The sequence below is a fragment of the Zingiber officinale genome, chromosome 2A (assembly GCF_018446385.1).
Source record: "Zingiber officinale cultivar Zhangliang chromosome 2A, Zo_v1.1, whole genome shotgun sequence".
Classification (NCBI taxonomy): domain Eukaryota; kingdom Viridiplantae; phylum Streptophyta; class Magnoliopsida; order Zingiberales; family Zingiberaceae; genus Zingiber; species Zingiber officinale.
In genome coordinates this window covers 164,022,150-164,037,350 of record NC_055988.1, presented here as the reverse complement: position 1 = coordinate 164,037,350, position 15,201 = coordinate 164,022,150, and the positions used below count along the sequence as shown (strand labels likewise).

Genomic DNA, 15,201 nt, shown 5'->3' with positions numbered 1-15,201 from the left:
ATAATAAATCACATATCATAATCCTAACACAATAACATCAAATTTAAAATGAGTTCAAAATTACACAACTAATAAAATATCATTAGACACAAACTCAATATCATTAGACATAAACTCAACATCAAATTTATTCTACTTCTTCTCCATAATTTTCAACAACTTGTTCTTCATCGGACACAAACTCAATATCATCATTATGATCCTTCTCGTCTTCTTCGAATGCAAAATCATCCTTGTGAAGTTCTCTCACTCTAGGGCTTCTTCGAAGTTGTAGATTTTCATCTGCTCCACTTGTTTCATCAAACATTTACCATGTAAGCTCAGAACCTAGTTCAACTTCATCATCTTCTCCACCATCCACAATCCAACCTTGTGCATTTAAAGCATCTTTTGCAAGAAGGACATCGACATTTTTTTATTTTTCTCTTTTTTGTCTTAGCAACAATCTAGCATTAAATTGGACAAATACTAGATTATTCAATCTGTTGACATCAAACTTATTTCTTTCTTTGTATGAATCTAAAAAAAAAAGAGTGAGTAAATATTATAGTTAGTAACATGAATATAAAACTTTAAAAATTAATACTTTACTTTAATTAAAGACTTAAAGTTTAAAACTTACTCCTTCGAATGCACTCTAATTTATTTCACACCCAGATGAACTTGTAGTTGATGAAAGTATTCTCAATATCACTCTTAGCAAGTTGGGTGCGTGAGCACCGTATGTACTCCATGCACATGGATCAAATGTGTCATCACTTATTTCACATGTTTTTGTTGCCAATATTTTTACAAATAACCAATCTTGTCTCTAGATTTTGCAAATTCATCCTGTAGATCTAACTCGTTGGCATGCAAAATTTCCATACATTCAAAAATATCCTCATAAAGAGCAATAGAACTATCTTTATAGTAAAAATAAGGATTCAACAAAAATACAGTGGTATGCATGTATCAAGTCTATCCTTCATTTTTGACTCAATAATCACTATGATAGGCTGATAATTTGATTTCACGTTGTTCAGGGCCACCTTGATATCTTCCTTAGCTTGAAGAAGTTCCCCGTATAGAAACTCCATAGATGGCTTTCTATCTCCATCTACCAATCGAAGAACTCTTACCAAAGGAATAAATATTTTCAAACAAAGTGTCACACCATTCCAAAAACTCAAGCTCATCACAATAAAGTAAGTCAATTTCCCTTTGTTTGTTTTTGATCATTTACATTTCTCCCACGTGTCACTTGTAAACATGACCCTTAAACTAGATATTTTTTTAATTAAACTTTGCCATGTGAGGAAATTTGATGCAAACCTGTTAACTCCTAGCTAGACTACATCTCTCTTCTACGTAAAACTTCTCATCAATGACAAAGTCTTATAGTGAGCATAAATGAAAATGGTAAAAGACTTGGCTTACTCAATAACCTTTTTATATCGTGGAAGTTTGCCAATACTTTCAAGCATGAGATTAAAAGTGTGAGTTGCACATGAACTCCAAAAGATCCCAGGTCTCTTTTCTCTCATCAATTTAGTTGCCACCGTATTGTTGATCGCATTGTCTGTTACAATCTGAACAATATTCTGAGCTGCTACTTATTCAATACACTTGTCAACATACTCAAAAATAAGTTCAGTTGTATGTGCCTCGTTTGAAGACTCCTTAAACTCTAAAAATATAGTACCCAGCTTGCAATTAACACACAAATTTAAGATGCTTCTTCTTTTTCTATCACTCCATGCATCGGTCATGATTGAGCACTCATTCTTTGCCCATTCTTCTTCATGTTTCTTCAACAGTTGCTTTGTTCTTTCAACTTCGGCTTTCAACAGTAGCTCCCTAAGCTAATATTGAGTTAGAGGCTTGAATCCCTGTCTAAATTGACTCGTTGCCTCCATTAGTTGCTTGAAGCTATCGTTATCAACAACATTGAATGGGATTCCATTTTCATAAACTCATCTCCCAACATATTACCGAACTTGTTGAGTTTAGGGATGACAATTTCACCGGAATCTGATGGTAATCCAACATCTGACCTGAATGGAGGATATGGAGGAAATTTTTATACACGATTATAGTAAATGGGTATTCGAGTATGGATATTTTCGGATATGGGTATGGAGGTGGATGTCGTAAAATCCTACCTATACTCTACCCGATACCCGATTATATTTATATATATATATATATATATATATATAGGGAAAGAAAAAACTTTAGCCCGCTTTCCGTCTCGAAAAAAAAGACTTAGTTTGTCTCTTTATCCAGTCGTTAACGCGTATCTCATCTTCTTTTCCACGAGACATGTTCACCCAATCGAAGGAGCGCAAAACGAGCACCCAAGTACATTAAAATAATTTTTTTAAAAAAACAATGGTAGGGGTAATAGGATGATAGGTAGGATATCGATACCTGAACCTCCGACGGGTATGGGGATGGGTATGAAAGTTAAATACCCGATAGATATGTGGATGGGTATGGGGATAGATATAATAAATGGGGATGGGTACGGAGGATATAAAATCCTACCCGTTGTCATCCATAGTTGAGTTCTCTCTTTGAAAAGAGCTTCATTTATATTTTTTTGACGAAGCACTTTACTCCCATGAAATCTACATTTTCTGGAGCAATTACCGATGCATATCTATCCATGGGGCCAAGTGGAAGAGTTTTTTTAATTCCATCTATCTCTTTAATTTCAAGACTTTCTTCTTCATCTAGAGAAATAGTCACCTCTGCTCTACAACGAATGTTCTAAAATTCGCTAGGCACTAGTCGGGGGGCAGACTAGCGCCTAGGCAGAGACTAGGCGCTACTAGGCGGATTCCACGGTATCAACATAAATTACATAATAATTAAAATAAATTATCTTTCAATTTGCAAGTATCAAAATGAAAAAAAATTACCTTTCGACTTTAATGAATATTGCGAGTGTTTGATGAAATGAAGTTTTTAAAGGATGAGACTTCGACCAACCTTCAATTCAATCCCTTTCAAGTCGCTCAGTTAAGGAAAAATTAAACAACAATTTTTTCTTCAAATTGATTTCTCCGGCCTTTTAACTCTCTGATTTCTCCAAAATGTGGGCTTCTTCATTCGCTCTGAAAATAAAGTTTGGTGCTAGCCGCTAGGGCAAGCCAACAAATCGATTTTCTTATTGAACAAAGTTTAGGGCTGATAAAACTTAAGCGCATACAAAAAAAAGGTTACATTGCAGGTCTTTTTTAAATTGAGCTTTAAATTTAAAAGCACAAATTAAAAAAATAATCATGAAAACCTTGTACTAATTCTGTGGCGCTTAGACGATTCAACTAATTAGTCGGCACCTAGAACCACCAAATCTTGCATAGGCCGACTAGCATGTTTTCGGTGCTAGCGCCTAGCGCCTAGACGGCTACCTAGGCAACTAAGAAAGTACCCATTGCTATCACAGGCAAACCACCGATCGAAAATGCACGACGGAGAGAAGATTTGGGGAACGAAGGTGGAGGAAAATCTTTGCTCTATTGTCTCTGTGCCTTTTTCTCTTGATCACAACCTCCTTATATAGGAGCTTAGACCCTTGCAATATTCAATAAAAGGACAGCCCGGTGCACGAATCTCCCGCCATGCGGGATCCCGCCTTACAATATTCAATAACTAAATTAAAATCATTTACTACCCATTAATCCGTCTAGCTCAAACGGATAAAGAATACAAATTACTCATTAATAATCAATTAATGCATCTATTTCATTTGAGCAAAAATATTTAGGTGAAAAAAATTGGTTCATTCAATTGGATAAATTTTGCCCCGACCGGTCCGGTATTCAACGTGCACAGGTCATGCTCGCACACGAGTCAACTTGGTTTAGTTGCTCACACACGAGTCAACGTGGTCAAAGCAAAGAATGAGTGAGAAGGGAGGACACATGTAGCCACTTTGTTAATTACAATTCGAACAGCATAACAAAGGTTATTATAACTATAAACCAAGTGCTGCAACTTGATTGATCCAAACGTACGCCTACTAAACTTCAGTAAAGAAAGAGATGAAGCTAATTGCTTTATCAATATTGTGGTGTTCATATATTCATCGAATGGAAGAGCGTTCCCGCATTACAATTTGCACGCAAACAATGATGATAAGAAAGCACGTAAAATCCTAAATTTCACAGAAATTAGGCATTCAGTAACCAAGTCAGATATAGTAAGAACACAGCAACACAGAAGATTACTCGACGAAGCAGTCGTGCCCGTGAGAGGAAGCATTCGCGGGGCCGCCAATTGCACCGGGCGTCGCAGTCTCCTGAGGAGAGCAAGACCCCGACGGATCCACATGATGCTGCAGCAAAAAACCGTGTACTTGCGAAGCAAGGCAAACCTTAATCTCCGACTCCTCTTTCTCCAGTCTCCGCCACTCCACCTATCGGAATTAAGGGGTGTTGGACGTCGAACCCCAGGAGAGTACTCTCTGCACTCGATCGATCGATCGCCGCCGGAGATCGCGCACGAACGAGAGGCGGAAGGCGGTGGCTGCGAAAGAACTTGCGTATCGGCTTTTGGGCCGCGTATTGAAATTCTCGCGATATTTTTACTATGTCATTTTTCCAATCATAAAATACCTTCACTTATTCTTAACATTTATATTTATTTTTTTAGAATAGATAAATTATATTTTCAATATATATACTTTCAAGAAAATATAAATTATATTTCTATAGATATTTAAGTTATTTTTAGTTTTTAATTAATGATATTTCTTATAAGAAGAAAAAATTCTAAATAAATTTTAACCTTTTAATATTTACGTAATTATGACATGTAAAAATATATCTTAGTTTGTCGTATTTTTAGAAATATATTACTAAATATAAAGATCTAAAATACTTTTAATTTTTTAAAAATTCTAGCGTATAATATATTATTGGAAGTATATTTCTTATATATATGTATTTATCACTAATTTAGAGATTAAAGAGACAGCTCTTTCTAATGTGACCTAAAATATTTAATGGGCAATGAATAAGGGCAATTAAGGTGTTAGTTGTTAGTAAAGTCAAGAAAATGACTAATGGGTGCGACATATGAGAATAAGTTCATAAATTGTTTGCTAAAGGATATACAAGGAAAAAAAGTCCTTGTATTGATCAATTATATCTTTTCAATTTAGTTCCTCATAAATGATCATGAGGCTAATCGTGTAGAGTTATTAGAATGATAGATTTTACCTTTTGCTATCTAAAAGATATATGCAAACAGTCAAGTAAGATCAGTATTTTTTTAAAAAAAATAATGTATAATAAATTTAATAGTGATAATTTTTTACAATAAATATTAAAAAAAAAAATGGGTTAGAGCTTGGGACAACCTTACCTTTAAGAAGATCTATCTGTTTGAATGTAAAAGAGAGAGATTTACACAAACTTTCCCTAGAGTTGTCAAAGTGGTGGCATTAACTAGAAGGTAATCTTGTGGAGCTATTAGAATGATAGATTTCACTTTTTGCTATCTAAAAGATATATGCAAATAGTAGGTAAGGTCAGTATTTAAAAAAAAACAATGCATAATAAATTTAATAGTGAAAATTTTTTACAATAGATATTAAAAAAAATAGGTCAAAGCCTGGGACAACCTTACCTTTAAGAAGATCTGTTTGTTTGAACGTAAAAGAGAGATTTACACAAACTTTCCCTAGAGTTGTCAAAGTGGTGGCATTAACTAGAAGTTGGATGTCAATTAGATCTTGATAAACATTCATGAATAAAAACCTAGACAAGGAGGTTTAGCCCCAAGGGTTATCGTGCAATGATAACTCTAGGATGCTTAGTTATTTTTCAAATATTCACTGTTCAATTCCCAATTATAATATATTTGTATAGATTTTTCCTATAAATGGGACTTACAATTAAGGGATATTGGATTTCTGGACCGCCCACAAGTACTTCCCGATTTATCCTGATGGTCGATACAAAATTTTTTTGTGTAGCTGGACCGATCACCCTAGACTCGACGTCATATTAATATTTTTTTTTTACAAAGGAGGTTTAAATGGAGTTGTTACCCAAACTAATACCCTAAGAAAAGTGTGTTAGTTATAAAGTCGTCTTACACATTGAAGTAGAGACTTCTTAAAATTGGTTTGTTCGTGGTGGCAAAACACGATTACGCTCACCCTCAGCGCCCCCACCAATCTATCCCAGGATCAACACGGAGGAGGTAAATTATGGGCGGCTACTAGCCTTTGGAATAATGACTGATGCATGAGGGAGATATTTACCTCGGTTATGCTGAAATTCGAACTTCATATCTCATGGTGGCAGTACCTCATGCACTAGTCACTAGACCATCCTAAGGGGACGAAATTGATTTGTTTGTGTAACTCCAAAACGAGAACATTGAGATATTATAAAGAAGAAATTGAGACATTTAATTTTGTGGCACTTAGAGAATGTGTTAATCTTTCCATAAACAAACGATGATTTTAAGACCTTTAACGGAACATACATCCAAGAGCGTATCCATCGGGGGCGCGGGCGGCGGTCACCCCTCTTACCGGTGGTGGAACCTCTAGTATTATGAGTTCCACTGGTGGAGATAGAGGATATCGTCGTTTGCTTCGTTTGAAGCATTTTTTTCTCTTTTAAACGCGTCGAACGACGACAACGCGCCGTCTGCTTCAAGCAAACGTCTTGACCCTCATGACTCAAACCGGTGTCATCGTGCTCTTGGAGGTGTTGCTGATTGGACTCCAGCAACATACCCAAAAGGTTGTTGTTCTTTGCGTCACCTGATTTCATGCTCCCCTCTCTATTCTTGATTATGCGCAGAAGAATATCTTTCACCTCTTTATCGATTGCTTTCGCTCTAATGTTTGTTCAAGTGGGCAAATACTTGTATCAGTAGATCAGTAGACAATTAACTCTAGAAAAATTAAATCCATTATTTTAATTCTACATCGACATAAATCACATTGTCACTTTAATTGATGCTCACTTGTAACCTGACATAAGTGCTTTCGACAGGGCACCGCGATGAGCAAAGCCTGCTCATCATGAAGCTGGAAAAATCTCCTTCCTTCTTCAAGACTACTACCGAAAGCAGTTCGGAAAATGATATCTCCAGTGAAGTTCTACAAATCAACCCAAACATCTACTTCCTTACCTGTCGCCGCCGGCATATTCCACTGGTCAATTAGCTCATCACAACAAGCAGAGAAGGCAGGCAACATCCACTAGATATTTGTAGACGACATACTCTAAATTCTATCACAGGGAACAAATTAAGTGCTGGATCTATAAATGGATCAATAATTACCTTTATTGTGTTTGCTTTGGTGTATCGGATAATTGGGCTAGCTTTACTTCTTTCAATTGCTACTGTAACTGTTGAAAGGGTGTTTTTCGGTAATGAATATTGTCAAAACAGATTTACGAAATAGGTTTGGAGATGAATGGATGAATGACAGTTTGGTAGTCTATATCGAGAAAGATATTTTTAATACTATCGACAATGAGTCAATTTTGCAGCTTTTTTCAAAATATGGAGTCTCGAAGAATGCAATTGTCATGTATTCATTAGTAGACTACTTTAATATTATTGTATAGGGTTTTTCATAATATTATACATTTTTCTCCTATATGCAAAGTTATTTAAAAAAATATTTTTTAATTACTTATAATTAATTAACCATTTAAAAAAAGGTCGTACTCAGCTCATATCACGATCACCCCTCTATGCTTGAATTCCTGAATTCATCGCCCCCAGGGCGTAACACAGACAGTGGACGTATGACATCTCTGACGTAATGGTTAGAGGTCGATTCTCAGAAATTGATGACTTGGGATTTACCCCACCATATGCCTGGTACCTATGTATCTGTATGTACATCCCTCCATATCTGTGGGATATAACGAATCTATGTTTTTGAATTCCTCGATAGTAACATCAATAAGGGACCAAATACTAATTAGTTGATATCTTCGCTAAAAGGTTTATCCCTAGAAAGTTTTTTTCTTCCTCAGAATTAGGGTCATTCATCAAACTTATCATTTTACTAGTTTATTAGCGAATATGGAAAGGTGAAATGGTTGAATTCCACAAGTATCAAGGTTAAATTAATACATGAACATGGAAAAGATTCTGAAAAAATATGAATTAACTTGGAAAAAGAAAGAATAGGTGGAAAGCAATGCAAGTACATCAGAAAATTTAATTAGAGGATAAATTTGTATGCACTCCCCATTGACAAACATAACTTTACACACAATCCCCATCCATCAAAAACTTTTTTTTCACTCTCCAATCAAACATATTTACCTAATTGCCCATGATATTTTTAGGTACAAAAGTCTAAAAATCAGTATAAATCCTCTTAAATTCAGTATATTAAATTAGAATCTAGTATATTTTCTATCAAATTGAGTACGATTCTTTTTCACCTCAAAATATACTCTATTTTAGTTTAATGTGCTGAATTTAATAGAAAATATACTCGATTTTTAATATAAAGTACTGACTTTAAGAAGAATTATACTCATTTTCGGATTTTTTGTACTCAATTTTTGACTTTTTGTACCTAAAAAATATGGGTTAATTTCGATAGAAAATATACTCGATCCTAGTATAGAGTACTGGATTATAGTGTAAAGTGCTGAATTTAACAAAAATTATACTTATTTTTAGACTTTTTATACCTAAAAAATAAGAGGGACAATTTTGATAGAAAATATACTCGATTTTTAATATAAAATACTGACTTTAAGAAGAATTATACTCTTTTTCAGACTTTTTGTACTCAATTTTGGACTTTTTTTATCTAAAAAATCTGAGGGGCAATTTAGGTATCAATATTTGCATGAAGGAGTTGAAACAAGTAATACTTTGCATGCAGGGAGTGGAACAAAGATTTTTGGGCATAGGGATTGCATGCAAAGTTATGATTACCATTGAAGATTTTTCTCTAATTTACCGTTAATTAGAAGACAACACACGTGCCCCATGGATACGGTGCATGGTAAATCAGTTAAGAGAATAATTGTAATAGAGATAAATATTCTAAGGTTGGCCTGTGAGTGTATATAAATTTTGTTCCGAATTTATTGGCAGATGAATTAGAAGAAGTCCACCTCCAAAATTAATTGGGCGAAATATATGAACACCTGAATTAAAACAAAAAAAAACAAAGGCAGTGCGCAGCTCATTCCCACCAGCTAAATATCATGTAAGAATTTTGATAGACAAGTCCCATATAAAGAAATATCAACACTGCAGGTCTAAAATAACATCTTAATATTTTTTTTCTCTCAAAAATATGTTTATGTTAACATTATTATAGTAAAATATATTATCGGCACATTAGCAGTCCCCTCATTACTATATTATATTACTGTGAGAAAGTTGAACCCAAATTGATAAATATATGAATGAATGCCCACAAAGATGATAAAATTTTTGGTCAAATATTGACCCCCTATCATTATAAAAGGTAGATCCGTTATCTTAACGGCTTCCCTAGTGCCGGCCCCACGGATATGGAGGACCCCCTATCATTATAGTCATTATTTCATGTATTTATCAACTACATTAGCTTAGGATTTTATTATTATTATTATTATTATTATTATTATAGTAGTAGCTTAAAGAAGTAGTTGATTAATAAACAATTTTAAAATATTTTAATAGTTGTTATAATAATTTTAATTAAATTTAAATAATTTTAATCTTGATAACTTTTATATTTATGTATAATATATATATATATATATATATATATATATATATATATATATATATACTATTTTAAAGTGCTAGAGATATCATGCGGCCACCGTCTATGCTACGTCCTAGGGGCTCTTCCGATTATTATCAAACCTCTATGCTAGCTTAGACATCGGAATTGTCTCGTTGGGGCTCCTCCCGATGAACCCTTTGGCGTTCGCTACTTTCCATAGAAAACCATGGTGCTACGGGGAGAAATATAGAAGAAAACCTCGACTTCATCATTCTTTATACTGGAATGGATTTCTGTTACTGCATCATCATGGTGAGATTTTCAAACTAGAATGAATTGACGCTGTCTGTGGAAACGTGAGTGAAAGACGCTAAGCGACTACTCCAATGATCTTCCCTGACCATCCAACATACACATATTCTGTGCAGATCTTGTGCAAATCTATTGGTTCTTTTTTATCAGATATATTATTTTTCTTCTTCTCTCTATTAGCAGGTTCCAAAAATCCTAATCTCCCGTAGAGGTTTGCTAACTCCTTGAGGTGTTTGATCTGGGTGATCAAGATGGTTGTCGTCATCCGTGACTCTGTCGTCCCATGCGCTCACGATAACTATTTCTTCCGAAAAATCCAAGGCATGTCGATGATCCAATCTTTGGCCCTCTCCCCTATGCCTTAATGGTCACCTCGGCTATGTTGTCGTAACCATCGTCCTCCTTCTTTGCCATAAGTCGAGATGCATTGTAACCGTCTCTTTCTCAATAACTAGTGGGTGTGGATGTAGCCATCACCACCTCTGTGGATGTTTGACGACGACAGAAGCTCTACCTTCTCAACTTGGTAAGAGGAGGATGGGTTTCCCTAAGGGATCAGGGAGGAAGAGAGGAGAGACGTCGACAAGTAGAGGGCAGGGAAATCAAACTCTGAAGGGGAACGAAATTAACATCTATCTCATTGAGAAAGGTGATGACTCTATCACCTTCTTCGTCCATGGCTTCCCCAAACTCTAGTATGCCTAGCACCACCAAATCCTCTCCCTCACTGCCTGAGGCTACCAAGTCATCTCTCCCGATCTACTCAGACTCCCCTCATTTGCAACTCTCATAACTACTGAAAATAGGAAGATACAAGGAGTGTTTGATGGAATTCCTTAGAAGAATGTTACTGTTGAGATCAAAGGTCACGCCAAAATGAGAAGATAGCTCTTGTTGATGGAGATTGGAGCTACTATGAAGGATGAAAGGCGTTGAGTTATGTAGGATGGAAATAAACAAGAGGGGTAAAATCTTTTCGAAAACTCGAATATGTGCGGAAAACTTGTACGAATATCACAAAGAAAAATGACATTTTTATTTTTACTTGGTTTATAGCTTAGCAACTACTACTCCAAGGCCCATGATCCCTTGGACTATTTTGATTGGGCAATCCACTAAAATTTCTCTTGAAAAACCTTCAAGCAGAGATGTTGAATACAGAAATGAGGAAAGTGTAATACCTTACACTTTCTTATGCAAGTATAACAATAATAAAGTAAACACTTGTTTTACTAATATGAATTGTAGTTGAAGATCGAAGCTCGGTGTCAGTGTCATTCTAACTACAACAATTGGGTGTAGTAGAGTCGCAACACAATAGTTGAGTATAAATGACACAATAGAACCAAGTCGAAGCTTACAATGGAATTGATTGTGAAGTGCTCTAGCTGAATGTTCTTTTATACTGCATTGAGGGCACCTCCAATGAGGGAGCTGCATGAACTCTGGTCCGATCTCAAGTCTTTGGCACTTATCCTTTTGGAGGTGCCTCCAAGTGGTTGAAGGTGCCTCCAATCGATTGAGGTCGCCTCCAACACTTCAACATTATCAACTCCGAAGCGCCTCTAAGTCACTTGAGGCGCGCCCAAGGTTGAAACTTTATCTTCAAAGTTTATCTGCTCTGGAGCACCTTCAAGGCATCTGAGGCACCTCCAGATTCACTCAAGGCACCCTTAAATCAACTGAGGTGCCTCAAGCACTACTCATATGAAGTTGATTTTTTTTATTTTTAGTTCCTACAAAATATGTTAGTCCATATAACCAAATAATCTACAAAACAAAATTAGCACATATAATAAAATTATGAATTAGATTTTGTCTAGCATAACCAGAATCTAATCTTGGTCTCAACTTAGATTTCTAAAATGGATCTAAGTTTGACTAACGTCTACAATCTCACTAAACTTTTTCCTCAGTAGATCTCTCCCCTCCAGTTGCTTACCTCCACTTACTATTTACAAATTTACTTGATGTCTAATCTATTGACCAAATCTTCCTGCCAGATGCCTCATCTAGATTTCAACCAGTTGTCTGTCCTATTGACACAATTGGACTTCCTGCTAGATATCAGGTTATCTCTAACCTATCTAGGTTTCCTGCCAGTTATCTAGTCCTTCTGATATAACTGAACTTCAGTCTAGTGTCTGATCTTTTAGATCCGTCAAATCCTTCAGTCTGCACACTTGATAAGCACATTAAATCACAACAAGACTTAAATTTGAATCTTTGACAACATCAAACATAGATTCAATTCTGATGCTCTCTACACTAACAAGTTCAACCCAACAATATTCTTTCTAACGGATATTACTAAAACTCTCTTCTATCATCAATGACATTCAGGATTTTTTTCTTCATCAAAGGTACTCATTTATGTTTTCATGGTCTCAATGTTATTTATCTTAATGGTCAAGGATTAGAGGCAATTGCATATCTTGAAAAATCAATACTTCTTCCTCAACCACCTTTATAATCCTTTCAAATTATTGATTTACTAATCCACATCAAAATGATTACTTATTTTTCACCAATTTACTTCTGTAAAATCAAGAATGGAGCTGAATTGGAAGCTATTATATCTTATTTCAAGTTGGATCATATTGTTGGCTAGAATTTGTCTCTTGTTAAATAATTTAGGAGTCTCTAGGAATCCTCGCTTGCAAGATAAGTCATTTATTTTTGCATTATCTCATTTATCTTTTACAGCATCATCACTCGATAGTTGATATAATAAGTGGATGAATATTTTTTTCCTATCTATACTCAAGTCAGTATAAACATATCTAATATGATTATCTTCTTATCAAGCTATTGGGTATGTTCTTAGCATAGTACTAGAATTGCTTCCTATGTCTTTCGCTTGCATTAACTTAGAGAAGCCTAAAGTTCTAACCAGTGTTGATGTTTTTATCTTGGAAGATGCATGAAAATTATTATCAAAATTCTTGCTAAGTGATACCTGGCCCTAGCACTATTGTTTCTTTTTTATGAAAACTGGGCCTAATGTCTCATAGGGTGATTAACGCTAATATCTATGTCCAACTTCACAAACTCGGGACACAAATCTCAACACTCCTTGCATGAGTCATGATAAAACAACTTGGTATCTCCTTAGGAAAATACCTAGTCATGGTCTTGGACCAGTGGTCTCTATAGACAAATGTCCTTTTTAGGACCCAAACTCTCTTGACTCGGAGGTCAAGATCCCGGCTACAGTAGCAACCTCCTCTTCGCATAAGGGTCAAGGTGTACCATATCACTATGTTCTTTTCAGGGTCTAAGCTCCCCTAACTCAAACATGGCCGAGATTGAAATCACGACTGCGGTAGCAACCTCTCATTCTTGTTGGAGCAATCTATGTGCCCTAGGTTTTGATGTTTGGACAAAGTTTAAGTTAGATTTATTATTGTATTTGATATACATTGTGAGTGTGCATATACAGGTATAACAAGGAGAGTCCAAGTATCATCTTAGCAAAGGAGGAAAGTCCAAGGGTGAGTCTTGGCGGTGTAATTAAGTCCAAGCATGTAGTCTTGGCAACGTAAGTTCAAGAGTGACTTGGCAATGGATGAAGTCTTAAAGGCACGACCTCTTACCAAAGAATACCTAACAACAATGACAAGGCCGATGAAAGCTCAAGAAGGTAAGACGTGAATGATGGGGAGGCATCCAAGGGACGCGAGGCTGATGAAGGAGACTAGAAGGCTAGGTCTAGGTTGTGCCGGCAAGGACTAGTGCATGAGAGATTATACTCAGGATAAAATCATATGTGTAGGGTTTTATTATAACAGTTATCATAGCAGTACTGTAGTAGTTGACTGTGTTTTCATCTGTCGACTAGTAGCTAACAGAATGTCTCTGTTTGCTCAACCCATGTGGAACAGTCGACTGATACTTTCATCAGTCGATTGGTATCGAGTCGTTGACCTGTAACGATCGAATTCCACTTAGGACCAGTCGACTGGTGTTTTTACCAGTCGACTGGTGGTGGGAAAATAATTTAATGCCCCCAGCTCTATTTAATAGAGCTCGGATGCTTGGGCAAAGTTGATAAAATTATAGTGATTAACCCTTATTAGAGTCTCCAAGTGCTCAAGTAATCTAGTGTGGTCTTGTGCGAGTTGTAGTGAGGTTTCTTCACCCATAAGGAGCTACACGAGCTGGCCGAAAGTTCTTCAGGGAATCATCCACCGATGGATTGAGATCGTCCACCTTACGAACAACCGTGGAGTAGGAGCTTTATCTCCGAACCACGTTAAATCAACGTGTTAGGGTTGGTTTCTCTTGTTAGTATTTATTTTTGTATTCCACTGTGTAATAATATTATAGGAAGCGAACGACTTGGGTGAGATGTTATTCACCCCCCCCCCCCCTTTTCTAGTGGACGTCAAGATCCCAACACTTCTCATAAGGGTCAAGCATGTATCATATCATCATGTTCTTTTCATGATCCAAATTCCGTTAATTCGAACATAGTCAAGATCGAGATCCCGACTATGGTAGCAACACCCCCTTCGTATAAGGATCAAACACATATCGTATCATCATTATCCTTCTAAGGGCACAAACTCCCCTGACTCGGATATAGTCAAGGTCAAGATCCTGACCATGGTAGCAACCTCCACTTCATAGAAGTGTTGAGAGCATACCGTATCGCCATGTATGTTATAAGTCTCAAACACCCCCGACTCGGACATAGTCAAGGTCGAGATCTCGACTGCGGTAGTAACCTCTTATTTGTACAAGGGTTGAGCGTGTACTATATCATCATATCCTTTTCAGGGTTTAAACTCTCTAAACTTAGACATAGTCGGGGTCTAGATCACGATTGAGGTAGCAATTACCTCCCCTTTGTAAAAGAGTCAAGCGTATACTGTATCACCATGTTATTTTCAAGGATCAAACTCTCTCGACTCAGATATAGCTGAGGTCAAGATCCCAACTGCGGTATCAACCTCCCCTTCACACAAGGATTGAGCGTGTATTGTATCTTCATTATCTTTTTCGAGGCTCAAAATTCCCGGACTTAGACATAATTTAGGTCAAGATCTTGATTACAGTAGCAACCTCCCCTTCGCACAAGGGTTAAGAACGTATTGTATAACCATTGTCCTTTTCAGGACCCAAACTCCCCCAACTCAAACATAGTCGGAATCGAGATCCTGGTTATATTATCA

At 36.3% G+C, this 15,201-nt stretch overlaps 1 protein-coding gene across 1 annotated transcript in view; it reads right to left on the bottom strand.

Moving 5' to 3' along the window:
• The window catches only part of LOC122043005 (kinesin light chain 3-like), a 44,537-nt gene extending 39,955 nt beyond the window's left edge, over window positions 1-4,582 (bottom strand). Inside the window, exon 1 of the mRNA XM_042603430.1 lies at window positions 4,218-4,582. Within this exon, the coding sequence (XP_042459364.1) occupies window positions 4,218-4,320 (103 nt within the window). The 5' untranslated portion in view covers window positions 4,321-4,582. The remainder of the gene's footprint in view (window positions 1-4,217) is intronic.
• Between the last annotated feature and the right edge of the window lie 10,619 nt (window positions 4,583-15,201).